Source organism: Rhinoderma darwinii, chromosome 3 (genome assembly GCF_050947455.1).
Source record: "Rhinoderma darwinii isolate aRhiDar2 chromosome 3, aRhiDar2.hap1, whole genome shotgun sequence".
NCBI classification, from domain to species: Eukaryota; Metazoa; Chordata; class Amphibia; order Anura; family Rhinodermatidae; genus Rhinoderma; species Rhinoderma darwinii.
Genome location: NC_134689.1, coordinates 95,528,501 through 95,544,900, shown reverse-complemented (window position 1 = coordinate 95,544,900; position 16,400 = coordinate 95,528,501). Strand labels below are relative to the sequence as shown.

At 40.6% G+C, this 16,400-nt stretch overlaps 1 protein-coding gene across 6 annotated transcripts in view; it reads right to left on the bottom strand.

The window, feature by feature from the left end:
- The window catches only part of PRR7 (proline rich 7, synaptic), a 54,365-nt gene that overhangs the window by 8,799 nt on the left and 29,166 nt on the right, over window positions 1-16,400 (bottom strand). For all 6 annotated transcript variants that reach the window (XM_075860020.1, XM_075860019.1, XM_075860017.1 and 3 more), the window contains 2 exons: window positions 919-1,715; window positions 773-820 (listed from right to left, as the gene is read on the bottom strand). In XM_075860020.1, the coding sequence (XP_075716135.1) occupies window positions 773-820; window positions 919-1,318 (448 nt within the window). In that variant the 5' untranslated portion in view covers window positions 1,319-1,715. The remainder of the gene's footprint in view (window positions 1-772; window positions 821-918; window positions 1,716-16,400) is intronic.

Here is a 16,400-nt window from a genome sequence, read left to right as displayed (position 1 = left end):
CCAAGCTGCTGCTTCCCTTCTCTTCTCACTGCGTCACGTGAGACAGACTCGAAGCTAGGGATACACAGCCAGGCAGGCAGTATGCTTTAGATTAACCGGTGTCAGAAATAGCAGTGAACTTGCAGCAAAAAAGGGACGAGGGAGCTGGACAGGAATGAAACGATGAATATTACTGTCATATTAATGTATGATTATAAAAAAAATGTTGTCTAAAAAACAAAACCCTATTATACCAAGCTCTCTGATTGCAGCCTATAAAAATCATAGCATAGAAAACATGGAGAGGGATTTTGTATAAGTTTACATACACACCTAAAGGAGGATTTCATTATAATGGAGATGTCAATGCATGCATACTTGGCCCCAGTTCTTGGAATTGGTGTGGGTCCTAAAAGTGTATAATGGGAAAACCCCTTTAATTGTGCTGATAATGTCTATACAAAAAAAGAGGCCTTAGCTTGATCATTAAACAAAAAGTTCATTTTGAGGTTTGAACAGACAGTACACAGAACTGTGCATGCTTTTCTACCCTGCCACACATACTCTGATGCCACTCATACTCATAGCAGTATATAGAGGCACTGTAGCAGAGTCAAGAAGCCTACACCAGGGGGTTTCATGGACCATAGATTGAGAATGTGCCCCCCCCCCCCCCGGTTGTCCGTTACCCACTAAATAAAATCAGTATGGTGTGCGGGGGGGGGCATATTTTTTAGAGCTGCATCCTTGTCAGTCGGCCCTACAACTGTTCTGTATAAGACAAGATTCTCACCTTGACTCATGGAAGGAATGTCCCTGTTAGCAGCACTCGGAGTAGGGCCTGTAAACATACAAAAGGGAAAGATATATTATTTTCTTCTTCGCACAGAAGTTTAATGTTGACAATACATAGCTAATTTTTACTGATTTCCCTCTTACCATTTCTGCGGGTAGCAGACCATGGTCGAGCTTGAGCAGCTGGCGGTGGTGGCTGATTTGCTGCTTGTGCCCGGATTCTGTGTGCCACAGGAATGCGTGGGCTGCTGACATATTCCTCATACTGAAGTGGCTCAATTTGTACAGCACGTAAACTCTGCTCCCGCAGTCTTTCCTCCCTGCGTCTCTTCATTCGACGCCTAAGAAAACTGCAGAGGCAGCACAGCAATACTATCAGTCCCCAGATAAGCCAAAATCCAGCAAAACAACTAAGGAAAGTGTATGTGCCCTGAGACATAACCATCTTATTCTGCCATACAGAGGGGCAGGAACCCCCAAACACGCACTGCAGATTCACAGATGGGGGCACCAGCGTCAAGTATTCTTTGTGCAAAGATGGCATATCATCCCTGGCTCTTCCTTTCTGTAATCTTATTATCCATGGTTTCAGTTCTTTTCATATTGTGCTGTGCTTTTTAGTTTTTTTTCGCCCATGAATCTCATTATTCACCAAATGTTTTTTTTGGACAGTCTGGAATGGCCAGCTGTCATTTGGCAACCCTACAACTCAAGTGCGTGTTTTGGTGCGCATGGGTTCTGAAGATCAGCCAGTTCTATAGCAGTAAGCATATTGCTTGAATATAGAAGATAGTCTATTATTCATCTAGCAACCAGTTAAAGGGTTTCTAATGATGTCCATAAAGATGAGCACGTGTCCATAAATAATATTTTCATATTTTAAAGGTTTTGGCATCGCCTTGAGACTGTCTTTTCAGAATGTTTTATTTCAGGTACCTTATCTGCAAACGAAAACATACAATATTAAAATATGTACTATATATATATATGTATATATATATGTATATATATATATATATATATATATATATATATATAATGCCATCATCAATAACATAGCTAATAAGTTTTAAAAAGAGTGTCATCACATTTTCGCCTCCCAAACTGCAAATATCGCAATATAGGGAACGATGATAGTTTTTCAAACATATCTATGTTTCCCAAATGAGCCTATCTTGAACCATTAATAAGTGTTTTTAGTGTGTAAATGAACATTGAAGAGTCCTGCTAGCCAGGAAGCGTCCTGCATTCTAAGCAAAAACCACATAGAATGTTTCCTTCCCTATATAGCGGTATTAGCCATTTGGGAGGTGAAAATTTGATAACAGACTCCCTTTAAATATATAAACAGAAACTTTTTTCTAATCTGTTTTTGTTTTGTATATTTTTTATTCTATTTTCTTTACATGCTGAGCTGTAAGGAGCAGTCCAGAGGTTTTCTCTATAGCAGCCACATAGACATAAGAATACGCAGTCATGAATTTTCCTATTGACTTCTATGAGAGAGTGTTGTGGGCATGCTCTCTGACATGTGCAGAGGTCATTGTGCCGGAAGGGATAGGAGGGGAGCTTTGTCCATCAACTATTGTCAATGGTGCATCCTGTGTTATTTATATATAGGCGTTACCTTTTATTGTAATCCTGCCTGTGACTATAATGAGATGTCTGCTGAGAAGTGATCTCTACAGAACAGGAAGTGTCAGTCTATTGTGAGGCTCAGTGACCAAACCGTTGAGTGTTAAAGCCACAAGATTTCAGACATTATTTTAATTATAGATAGTGCCATGGAAAGAAAAAAAAAAAATTATTTTAGAAGTATGTTTAACATAAAAACCTGATCTCAACAATAGGTAATTTTCAGACGATACATTCCTTTAAATCCAGATCCTTAAACATATATTGGGTTAGTGCTATAAAAATCCAATGGTGAGACACTATCAATTACTTCCTGTTTATGCAACGCAGTCTGGTAAATTCCCTAGATCAAATTAACTCCTAATGTCCTTTCTATTAATTATACCTCTCAATATTATTCATCATAAATGTAGTCCTCTTTTAAATTCAGTTTTTTATTTTGCCATGTGTTGTGTTAGGACGTTTTACAAGTTAATTGCTACCAAAAACCTATTCATATATTGATGATGAATATACAACCGATACCTCCCTCTTAAGCTCCGTTTTTTTAATACAATGCATACAATTGTTTACAGTATATGCCAAACTTTATATTGGCCCTAACTGTGTTTATACTTATTGTTAAAGGCCCTTTTTCAAAAAGATATTCCCTTGCCTTTTGTTGAAAACTTAAGTATACTTTTTATTAACAGTACCTTAAAAAACGAAGGCTAAGTTCACATTACCGTTATAGTACGTTTAACTCTTTTCCGTCGGAGGAAGAGATAAATGAGAGTCCAAACAGAAAGCAATGGTTCCGTTAGAATTACCATTGATTTTAATGCTAATTCTTTTGATTTAGATGCTTTCCGTTTGCTAGGTTTCCATTTTTTTTGCTTCTGTGAAAAAAAGCCAGTGTGCTTTATTGTGAGTTATTCACGCACTCGCAATAGCACATCTTCTTTTTATTTTATTTTATAATTTTCAACTAAATTGATGCGTTAATCACGCACTGCACACGGATGTGCATCCGTGTGTGGTGCGTGGTTTTCAAGCACCCATTGACTTCAATGGACACGTAGGTGCGTGATAATGCACCAATATAGGACATGCAGTGAGTTTCACGCAACGCACTCACGCTGCGTGAAAACGCACAGCTCTAGGACGTGATTCATGCTCGTGTGAATGGGGCCTCAGTCATCTGTCTCTTCATCAGTTTTTTACGCATAGACATACGTGCATTCTCCCCAATTTCCTGTACCAGCACCTTATACAAAGCTGAGGAAGAATATTAAACTATGTGCAAAATCCAAATATCCAAAAATTCAAATCAAGTCAATAGCATGGCCAACATCCAAAATGAAAATGATCATAAAAACTGATCATGTTAGGCCATATGTCCACACAGGCCATTCGCCCATACAATGGAATCTGCACGGTACAATGCATTTGAAAAGGGTTTAACAAAACCCAATGCACATGCAGCTAGAAAAATATTGTGCGGTTTTTAAGGGCATACTGGTGATTTGTAAATCTGCAACATGCCTGATCTGTGCAGTAGGTCAAAACAGTCACAAAATCCGCATAATCCGTTTGAAATCTGCATGTATCACATGGCTTCGGACACCATCTATTTTTCATAAATTCATGGTTGTTCTTATTTTTCTATTAGGTTGTTACAATAGTTATTTATTATTTTTATATTATTACTCATTCATTAAAAGTATTTTCTACAATTATATATATATATTTTTTTGTCTATTTATAACATATTAGGTTCAGATTTTTTATTTTAGAGTTCCTATATGCGTGGGATATGTTTGTCATTAGCAAATTAGTTTTAGCTTCTAACTTTTTGCAAAACTTTGCTTATTTTCTGGCGTAAATTATAATTAATCTGTCGTATCAGCAGAGGCCGCGCTCCTTTGGCTAAGCCCCACTCCCGTCTTTTACCACTTTCGGAATGTGGCGAGAAAGGTTAAAAATGTTAGCGCAACTATGGTGTGCACTAAAATCTGCAACCTTTTTACCAGTTTTCTGCCGTAATCCTGCTGAGATGGAATATATATATATATATATATATATATATATATATATATATTCATTCCCCTTTTGCCTTTTATATCAAGACATGTCAGAGAAGAAGTACTTGTTAGGGCCTGTGCACATCATGTTTTTGCCTATGTTTAACATATACATCAGGAAAAAGCTCCCAACGAAAACGGTATACATAGGCTGTCACTTATAGGCTTTAATGGTATCTGTTTAACAGATACATCATGAACTCTCAAAAACACCTCCCATTAATTTCAAGCATCATGCCCTGTCTTTAGGCATTTCCATGTCTGACCTCCCATTGACATCGATGGGAGGCAAAGAAAGCGGCTTTTGCTGCGTTTTTTGCCCGCGGCACTTAATGACTGCGGCCGAAAAATGACACAAAAAGAACGGCAAAGAGATTGCAGGTACGTCAAAATCCGCCTCAAAATTACTGAAGGAAATTTGAGGCAGATTTTTCACCTGCAAAAAACTCAGTGTGAGCAAGGCCTATAGCATCTATCACAGGCCACCGTTAAAAGTATGCGTCATGAAGCTCCAGTGACTTAACTATTCATATATGGACAGTTATCACTAGTGACCTGCTGTATCGGTTCCGTCTCAGGCAGCCACGAAGGTCTGTTAGTGGACTGGCTTCTGCCTGGGAGAGGGTGATTGTGGCAGGTGAGCACAGCCGGTCCTTAAAAGGTGGTCTGCCAGGGAAGATGAACTTGGTCACAGTAAGAGGTGGGGAGCAGAGTCTCTGCTCCTGGAGTGCTGTGGTGCGATGGGGTTAGGATCCCCATACTTATGTATTCAATTTGGATGGTAAATACAGGTGGCAAAAGCCGCAAAATGTGTGCCAAGAAATTGTGCTTTCTTTTCTGAAGGATAGTATTTGGGGGAGTCCCTAGAGTTTATCAGGTACGCTCTTTATAGCACAAGAACCTAAGTGATTTGTCTTTGCTAAAGGCAAATACCCTCAAAGTAGAGAAGTGTCTGGTTATCTGGTTAGTTAGGCTGCGTTCACTTATATCAGTTGCATCAGCATCCGTTTTTTTCGTCTCTCAAGTGATTACAACAGATGCAAAAACTGATGCAAAAATGTATCAGTTTCCATCAGGTTTTTTCAAAAATTTTACTACAAAACCATCAGTTGTCGTTAGTTGTCATCAGTTTTTACCATCCACTTTTAACATCAGTTTTTACCACACTGGTCCACCAAAAAGGTAGTCTAGGGTCTGAAAATGTGCCAATTTTATCAGAGTGGTGCATAGTTTGTGATAGATTAGATACATCATAGATTAGATACTTGTTGTGCATCATGTCAGGGCTCTCCTCTGCCGCGGCCTTGGCGCTACACTGAAGTCTGACACACACACATTGTACTGTCACACGTGTTATATTCAGTGCAGTGCCAAGGCCGGCGCCAAGAGATAGAGCCCAGAAGGCAGCTGCTGTCCACTGACCTCAGATCAAATATTCGAAGCAGCCATGGGAGCCTGAAAAGATGCCAAACACAAGCCATAACTTCAGGGAGTAGATAGTTTTTGGCGCCTTAACAGCTACCCAATACTACCCCGCATCTCCTACCCACCCCACAACACGCAGGGATTGCTGTTGTTTTTATTCACACAACAGGGTCCGGGTGTCGGCCATTAAAAACAGCCATCTACGCCCGTTTTTGATGCCATTTTGTATCCATTCCGTGTTTTTGACAAATTTTTAAAAACAGATAAATTTCATGTGTAGATAATAAAACTGTGCCCTCTGTATATAATGCCACACACCCCCTGTAACTAGTGTCACAGTGCCCTCTGTAGATAGTGCCACACCCCCCTGTTGATAATGCCACAGTGCCCTCTTTAGTGCTACACCCCCCTGTATATAGTGCCACACATGCCTCTGTAGATAATGCCGCAGTGCCCTTTGTATATAATGCCACAGTACCCCCTTTATATAATGCCACAGTACCCCCTGTAAATAATGTCACACAGCGCCCCCTGTAGATAGAACCACACAGCGCCCCCTGTAGATAGCGCCACAAACACCCCTGCAGATAATGCCGCAGTGCCCTCTGTATATAATGCCACAGTACCCCGTGTATAATGCCACAGTAGCCCCTGTAGATCATGTCACACAGCCCCCCTATAGATGTGCTACAGTGCCCCATGTAGATTCTGCCACATTGCGCCCCATGTAGATTGTGCCACATAGCGCCCCCCCTGTAGATAGCGCCACCCCGACTGTACATAGTGCTACCCCCTTCCTCTGTAGATAGCGCCACTGAAGCTCCCTCTAGCAGAGGAATCCCCGGCCAGAGAATTGCCGACGCTGTGTCCGGGGATTCCCTCACGGAGGACCCCCTGACTCCACTGTCCATATATGGACAGTGATGTCAGGGTTTACTCCCAGAACAGAAGCCCCGGGCACAGCATCACCGATGCTCCAGGAGGAGCCTCTGACGTAAATGTCCATATATGGACAGTAACCTCAGGGGTTTCCTCTAGGAGCCGAATCCCCGGCCAGATCATCGGCAATGGGGATTCCGCTCAACCAGTAGCCACTAACGGCACTGTCCATGTATGGACAGTGATGTCAAGGGCTTCCCCAAGCATAGTGCTTAAAGTAGCGCTGTGCCTGGGGAATTCTTGGCGAGCAGTAGAGCTCCCTCTGCTCTTCCGCTCTGAACTCATTCTGAACCTGATCGTTCCCTGCTTCAGTATTAAGTTCAACTTTGTCTGCGTCCCGAGGACGCAAACACAGTTGACAGCGGGACATACCCCCGGCCGCACGGAGCAGTGTGAATCCGGGACGGGTGGGGGGGTAGTCATCAGGGGCTCCATCTGGAGCAGCATCCCCGGCAATGCTATGACCGTGGATTCCGCTCCTAGCTCATTTCCACATTCCCGCCGGGTGCTGCCGGATGGTGGATGCGGCAGCACCTGGCGTTCATCCGGCCACAATTAAAGTATTCCTGGGAGCCGGAACCAAAAACGCTGCAGGTAACGCCATATGGCGCCACAACTGATGCCAGAACAGATCCCATAGAAAGCTATGGGATCCGTTCTAGCATCAGTTTGCCTCCGGCTTTTCTTCAACACACCGGAGGTAAACTGAAGGGGACGCCGGACATATGTGAACGGCCCATTACATGGTTAATAAGGTTGAAAAAGACACTAAATCCAACCTATAATCTATAGTTTTGATCCAAATCCCTGGATCAATGTCACATCCACAGAATCTAGTACTCTGAACCTGTAATATTATATTTTCCAAGAAAGGCATCAAGGCTCTTCTTGAACAGTTATATATTTGTACATTGTAATTAGATCGCCCCTAAACCATATTTTTTCTAAACTATATAACCCCAAGTATAATAACCTTTCCTAATTAGGTTGGACTCAAAGCATAGGAGAGATGATGGGTTTAAAAGGCAGAGTAATTGGAGCTGGTATCGGGAGAGATAAGGGGAGGGGTTGGTAACAGGGAAAGGGGGATGATGATAAATGAGGAAGAGGAGGGTCTGATGCCATGTTGTGGTTATAAACCTGTAGGGAATAATCTGCCACCACCCTCCCTTAGTAGAGTACTACAGCGGCACTGCTTTATAGTGCTGGGAAATTAATCGAAGAAAAAAAAATGGAACCGAAATTCAGCGCAGATAACCGACATTATCATACGCATTTTTTTTTCTCCTGGTTTCAACTGTATCTGTATGCTCCGGACACAGATACAGTTAAATCCAATGGTAGAGAAGGGGACTGTTTGGTCCCTGCTCTACCATTCACTATGTAACAACAGCCACCCACGGCTTGACACAGACAGGCGCGATGACGTCACTGCCTCGCGCCTGTCTGTACACCTGCGATTTTTTTCGGCTGAATCGCAGCTTTTCCGCTGCAAAAATCGCAATATCTGCTATCTGCTGAAAGTTTTACCTCCTCGTTGAATTCAATGGGGAAAACCCGCAAACAGAAAAGCAGCGATTCCACAACACACATTGACATGCTGCGGATTGAAAAACCGCACTTCAGGTTGCAGGCCTAAGGTTTTTTCTGTCTTGGGAGATTTTATATTATCTTGCAATTGGGACATCTTAGTTTCTGATTGAGAATCTTCTATTGCTGTACTTTCTGAATGCCTACAGGTAGTTTTAGCCATATCTATTTCAACAAATGGATGGCTCAATTAAAGGAAATGTATCACATGTTTAATTTTAGTTTAATGCAGAAGAGAAATAATGAAATTGAAGAGTAGTTGGTGAGAATTGCATCTAATTTATTAAAAAGTGCTCTCTTGTAAAATCTGGTGCATTTGGAAGTGTCTGACTGTTTGTCTTTTTATGCTTGCTATGCATAGAAAGACATTCAAAAAGTAATGCTTTACTTCACTGACAACTGCAATGAACGGGAGTTAATGGTCAGAATAGTGCCCATAAACTAATACATTCTCCAGGAATAAGTAGAGTACAATAGTTCCCTTAGAGACCAGTGAGTGGTAGGGAACTGATCTGAGTGTACGATGTATAGTGTTGCACTTCTGCCTTATGTAGGCCTCCTAGAGTACAATAGAGATATGATTTAAATCCCATGCCCTAAAATAATAATGAGATGACTCTGCTGACTCTGCCTAAGTTTAATCAGCAAAGCTTAAAATTTAGTTGCAGAAGACAAGAAATTGTGTATATTATGTGTGTTCCAGTGGCAAGTGGAAAAACAGCAATGTTTCCAATTTTTCTTTATACGGATAAAAAGAAAAACATACAACTACCAAAAATAATAAATACATTTAGAATAAAAACTTGATTTATACAATATGCCATATGCTAATGTTATATTTTACTTTAATATTAGCCTTTCCAACTTTCCTGCATTACTATTCGGAGTCTCCCATCATAATTATATGGTCACTTATTCAATTCTATTTAAAGGTTATGTACACCTTGTTAATATTGTTTTTTTTTTTGTATTTTTTAAATACAAATGTGTATCAGTGTGTTTGTTGCAACTTTCTAAATACATTTTATTAAAAATAATTTACACTTTTTGACATACAGCAGCTTTGTAACTACTGCTGTGTCACATCCATTTGTAATGTGGTGAGATTCAATGTGGCTATGAATAGAAAGGACACTGTAGCCTTGCTTCAAATAACCCCTGGTATGACATTTGACAAATGCAAACAATACGATGTCTGTTAGGTTATGTACACACAGCGGATTTTGCTTGGCGGTTCCCGCCGCAGAATTATTCCTACCGTCAGCAGGAAGATTCCTACTACCATTCACTTTAATGGGAGGTTTAGGCGGAATTCGCCCAAAGATCGGGCAGGACACTTCTTTTGTCTGCCAGCTGAAAAAAATCAGCTAGTGGGAAATAGAAGCATCTGCCTCGCATTGAAATGAATGGGAGACTGAATCCGTGACAGATTCACGTGTGAATAGTAAATTTAGTTTTTTCTTTTTTCTTTTTAACTCGCCTTCCAAGAACCATAACTTTTTTATTTTTCTGTCAATGAAGTAGTGTGAGGGCTTATTTTTTTGCAAAAAGAGTTGTGGTTACTATTAGAACTATATAAAGAGACTCTGTCACCGCATTATAAGTGCCCTATCTCCTATATAAGGAGATCGGCGCTGTAATGTAGGTGACCGTAATGCTTTTTATTTAGAAAAACGATCTATTTTAAACCACTTTATTAGCGATTTTTAGCTTTATGCTAATGAGATTCTTAATGCCCAAGTGGGCGAGTTTTTACTTTCGACCAAGTGGGCGTTTTCTGTGAGATTCCAGCAAGCCACGCGTAATCTCGCGAGATTACGAGGTAAACGAGATTTCGTTTCCCTTGCTGGAAATCTCACAGAAAAGATTCAGAAGTGTCAGGATTCTGAATACACATGACGTCCAGGCTGGAGGTAATGTATATTCATTATCAGGACACTTGATTAACGTTAATGTCTGTGTATGTGGCTGCACATCGTGTTCTAGTAAGAACGCGATGCTGCTGTGTAAATGAATGGAGAGGAGTGCAGGACCTACATTACAGCGCCGATCTCCTTATGTAGGCGATACGGCACTTATAATGTGGTGACAGAGCCTCTTTAAAGTACCATATAATTTACTGGGAAAATGAAAAAAAAACTGTGATTCCTCAATTTTTTGGAGGGTTTTGAATTTCCATCTTTCACTGTGCAGTAAAAACGACAGCTTACCTTTATTCTGCTGGTCAATATGATTACGGCAATACCAAATTTCTATAGTGTTTTTAATGTTTTACTACTTTTAGGGTATGTTCACACGAGGGCGTCCGTAACGGCTGAAATTACGGGGATGTTTCAGCCTGAAAACGTCCCAGTAATTTCAGCCGTACCGGCATGTGCAGGCGCTTCAACGGGCGTAATTGGCGCTGCTATTCATTGGAGTCAATGAATAACTGCTCCAATTACGGCCAAAGAAGTGACAGGTCACTTCTTTGACGCGGGCGTCTATTTACGCGCCGTCATTTGACAGCGGCGCGTAAATTACGCCTCGTGTGAACAGACAAACGTCTGCCCATTGCTTTCAATGGGCAGATGTTTGTCAACGCTATTGAGGCGCTATTTTCGGACGTAATTCGGGGCAAAAACGCCCGAATTACGTCCGTAATTAGTCAGTGTGAACATACCCTTACTAAGAAACAACTATTTGTTTAAAAAAAATTAGTTTTGTGTCGCCATATTCTGAAAGCCATAACTTTTATATTTTTTTTATTGAATGAGCAGTGTGAGGGCTTATTCGTGCGGGACGAGCTGTAGTTTTTATTGGTACATATGAATACAGAAAAATATATCGCTAAGCTAACTAAAAAACATGGATTCTGTCGTTTTCAATATTTTTTTTTACGACATTCACAGTGCGAGTTAAATAACGTTATATTGTAATAGGACTTTTACGGATGCACCGATACCAATTTTGTTTATTATAAAAAAATTGACATGGCTTTATAGGGAAAATGGGACAAGTGTTTTTTTTTTTTTTATATTTTTTGTCCACCACTGAAAAGTTTATTTTACATAGTACGGTTGAAAAAAGACACATGTCCATCAATTCAACCAAGGGATGGGAAAAGGGAAGGTAAAAATTTCTACACATAGGAGCTAATATTGTTTTGTTCTAGGAAACTATCTAAGCCTTTTTTAAAGCCATCTACTGTCCCTTATGTGACCAGCTCCTGCGGTAGACTATTCCATAAATTCACCGTTCTCACAGTAAAGAAGGCTTGTCGCCTCTGCAGGTTGAACCTTTTTTTCTCCAGAAGGAGGGAGTGCCCCCTTGCTTTTTTAGGGGGTTTTACATGGAACAGGATTTCACCATATTTTTTGTATGTGCCATTGATATATTTATATAGATTAATCATGTCCCCCTTAGTCTTCTTTTTTCAAGACTAAATAGGTTTAATTCTTTTAATCTTTTTTCATAACTTAGATTCTCCATGCCCTTTATTAGTTTCGTTGCTCTTCTTTGTATTTTTTCCAACTCCAGGGCATCCTTTCTATGAACTGGAGCCCAGAACTGAACTGCATATTCTAGATGAGGCCTCACTAATGCTTTGTAAAGTGGTAATATTACATCCCTGTCCCGTGAGTCCATGCCTCTTTTAATACACGACAATATCTTGCTGGCCTTTGAAGCAGCTGATTGACATTGCATGCTGTTATTTAGTTTATGATTTACAAGTACACCCAGATCCTTCTCAACAAGTGAATGCCCCAGTGTAGCTCCCCCTAGGACATATGATGCATGCAGGTTGTTGGTACCCAGATGCATAACTTTACATTTATCTACATTAAACTTCATTTGCCAACTGGATGCCCAAACACTTAGTTTGTTTACATCCGCTTGCAATTCACGAACATCTTCCATAGACTGAACTATATTTCATAGATTGGTGTCATCAGCAAAAATAGAAATAGTGCTATTAATCCCATCCTCTATATCATTAATAAATAAGTTGAATAATAGCGGTCCCAGCACTGAACCCTGAGATACACCACTTATAACCGGGGACCATTCAGAGTAGGAATCATTGACCACAACTCTCTGGATACGGTCCTTGAGCCAATTCTCAATCCAATTACAAACTATACTTTCTAAACCTATAGTCCTTAATTTACCCATTAGGCGTCTATGGGGGACAGTGTCAAATGCCTTTGCAAAGTCCAAAAACACTAAATCCACAGCGGCCCCTCTGTCTAGACTTCTGCTCACCTCTTTATAAAAACATATCAGGTTAGTTTGACAACTTCTGTCCTTAGTAAAACCGTGCTGGCTGTCACTTATGATACTATTTTTGTCACATAATCCTGTATATAGTTCCTCAATAGTCCCTCAAACATTTTCCCTACGATGGATGTTAAGCTTACTCGTCTATAATTACCCGGGGAAGACCTAGAGCCCTTTTTGAAAATGGGCACCACATTTGCCCTGCGCCAGTCCCTTGGCACTATACCAGTCACTAGAGAATCTCTGAAGATTATGAAGAGGGGGACTGAAATAACTGAACTAAGATCTTTAAGAACTGTAGGGTGTAACCCATCTGGTCCGAGGGCCTTGTGCACATTTATTTTATTTAGTTTGGACCATATCTACATTCATCCAATTCAGTATATCAACTGATATATTAACAGCACTGGCACGGCTATATCAGCTGCTCTTTCTTCTGTTGTATATACAGAGTTAAAGAACCCATTTAGTAACTCTGCCTTCTCTTGATCCCCTGTGACCAACTCCCCATTACCACTATTTAAGGGTCCTAAATGTTCAGACCTTGGCTTTTTTGCATTTATATACTTGACTAATTTTTGTATTCATTAATTTAATTTGGTATTTTTGCTGATTTTATTACCTTTTTACAGATTTTATTACGCTCTTTATAATTTAAAAAGGCTACAGATGTATCCTCAGATTTGTATTTTTCAAATGCCCTTTCTTTTATCATGTATTTCCCTTTTTACAGAAGGTGTATGCCATGTGGGGTTTAATTTTAGTAGTTTATACTTGTTAGCTATAGGAATAAATTTTGCACTATAATTACCCAAAGTAGATTTGAAAATCTCCCATTTATCATTTGTCCCATTATTTGACATTAGTTCTTCCCAGTCTATATCCTGAATTGCAGCCCTCATCCTGGGGAAATTGACCTTCTTAAAATTAAGTGTTTTTGCCCTCCCAGCCTGTGTTTGTTTTTTACAGTATAGGTAAAATGTAACTTGTGATATTGTGATCACGGTTACCAAGGTTTTCACGAACATTGACATTCCCAACAAACTCTGCATTATTAGAAATGACCAGATCCAACATTTTACTATTTTAAAATATTAAAGAGGCTCTGTCACCAGATTATCAAATCCCTATCTCCTATTGCATGTGATCGGCGCTGCAATGTAGATAACAGTAAAGTTTTTTTTTTTTTTAAACTATCATTTTTGGCTAAGTTATGAGCAATTTTATATTTATGCAAATGAGCCTTTCTAATGGACAACTGGGCGTGTTTTCTCTTATTTCCAACTGGGCGTGTATTGTGTTTTTAGCAACTGTGCTGTGGATCATGCTGGGCTGGAACAATGAGAAGTGTAGGACACTGATTAGTCAGCCTCATACACTCCTCTGTACAACACCCAGTTGGTAAAAAGTAAAAACACGCCCAGTTGTCCATTGAGAAACTCATTAGCATAAATCTAAACTAGCTCATAACTTGCTCAAAAATGATCATTTTTCAAAATAAAAACCACTGCTGTTATCTACATTACAGCACCGATCAGATTATGTAGGAGATAGGGCACTTATAATCTGGTGACAGAGCCTCTTTAACAGAGGCTCCCAAGCTGCCATGACAACCATCGTCACCCCCAAACACGTCACGGAGGCCAATGTGCTGTCGGAGGGGGCCGCCGCCTATTTCTAATAGATTAGATGCCATGGTCGCTATTGACCGTGGTAGCTAAGTGGTTAAACGGCCAGGAACAGTGCAATCTGTAATGCACAGCTGACACCCGCAGCGTACGGAACGGGTTCAGCGCGTGAGCCCGCTACATACTTCAACTCCCACACCAGGATGTACAGTTACGTCCACGTGCGTGAAGGGGTTAAAACTGGGTGAGGAACAGCCAAACTCTGCTACAAAGGTGAGGTTGTGGAAGACTAGGGTTTCAAGATGCGCTGTTCAAGATTTTTAAGATTTGTAAAGAAATGGGCAATATTGAGGACCATAAACGAATAGGTCGGACAAGAAAACTTAGTGTAGCAGATCACAGACACATGCTTACTTCCCTTAGAAATCGGAAAATGTCCAGCAGTGTCATCAGCTCAGAACTGGCAGAAACCAGTGGGATCCAGGTTCACCCATCTCCTGTTCGGAGAAGCCTGGCCAGAATTTGTCTTCATGGAAGTATTGCAGCCAAAAAGCCATATGTTTGACATGGAAACAAGGATAGGCGACTCAACCATGCATGAAAACATAGTAACTGGGGTGCAGAAAAATGGCAGCAGGTGCTCTGGACTGATTGGTCAAAATTTGAAATATTTGGCTGTAACAGAAGGCAGTTTGTTAGCCGAAGGGCTGGAGAGTGGTACAATAATGAATGTCTGCAGGCAACAGTAAAGGTTGGTGGATGTTTCTTGCAAGTTTCGGGCTGCATTTCAGCAAATGGAGTCGGGAATTTGGTAAGTATTAAAAGGGTTGTCCCACAAAATACATGTATCTCCTATACACAGGATAGGGGATAAATGTGTGATTGCTGGGGGACCCCCCAGCGATGGGAACGGGGCACCAAATTCCCCCGAAGTGCCCCATGAGAATGGAGCGCTTGTGCACATGCCTGACTGGCGCTCTATTCATTTCTATGGGACATCCAGGGCCTGTGTCCGGCAGCCCCATAGAAATGAATAGAGCGCCGGTCAATAGACCCCCAGCGATCACACATGTATCCCCTATCCTGTGAATAGGGGATACATGTGTTTTGTGGGACAACTCCTTTAATGGTGTCCTCAATGCTGAGAAATACAGCCAGATACTTATCCGTCATGCAATACCATCAGGGATGCGTCCGATTGGCTCCAAATTTATTCTGTAACAGGACAACGACCCCAAACATACAGACGATGCTATTAGGAACTATCTTGAGCATAAAGAAAAACAAGGAACCCTGGAAGTGATGATATGGCCCCCCCCCCCCCACAGAGCCCTGATCTCAACATCATTGAGTCCGTCTGGGATTACATGAAGAGTCAGAAGGATTTGAGGAAGCCTACATCCACAGAAGATCTGTGGTTAGTTCCCCAAGATGTTTGGAACAACCTCCCTGCCGAGTTCCTTCGAAAAATGTGTGCAAGTGTACCTAGAAGAATTTATGCTGTTTTAAAGACAAAGGGTGGTCACACCGAACATTGATTTGATTTTTCTTCTGTTTATTCACTTTGCATTTTGTTAATTGATAAAAAAAACTATTAACACTTCTATTTTTGAAAGCATTCTTACATTGCAGCATTTTTCCCCAACTGCCTAAAACTTTTGCACAGTACTGTATATATATTTTTTTCTAAATTACTGTAATTGAACATTAATAAAATAACACATTTTTTCAAAAGTTCATAATTTAATTTTCAGTGATTCCAAACTTTTACATGTGAGTAGAAATTATCACTATAGTAGGGGATATTTATGTCAAAACATTTTCTGACTGCCAATAGACTACACACGTCCTCGTGGTCCACACCTATCTCTACAAGGACGTTTTTAAAATTCCTGCAGAGTATTCCTCTACCACTCCATCAGGGTAAGGCCACAAACAGCGGGATTGATCTGGCCGTGATGCGGTCAACAACCGCATCATGTTTGGCACCGTTGTCAAACAACCTGTTTGTTGCGGGTAAAACAGCCCTTTAACTGCAAAATCATGCGGCCATTAATGAATACACCCTTTATAGACACAATTTTGC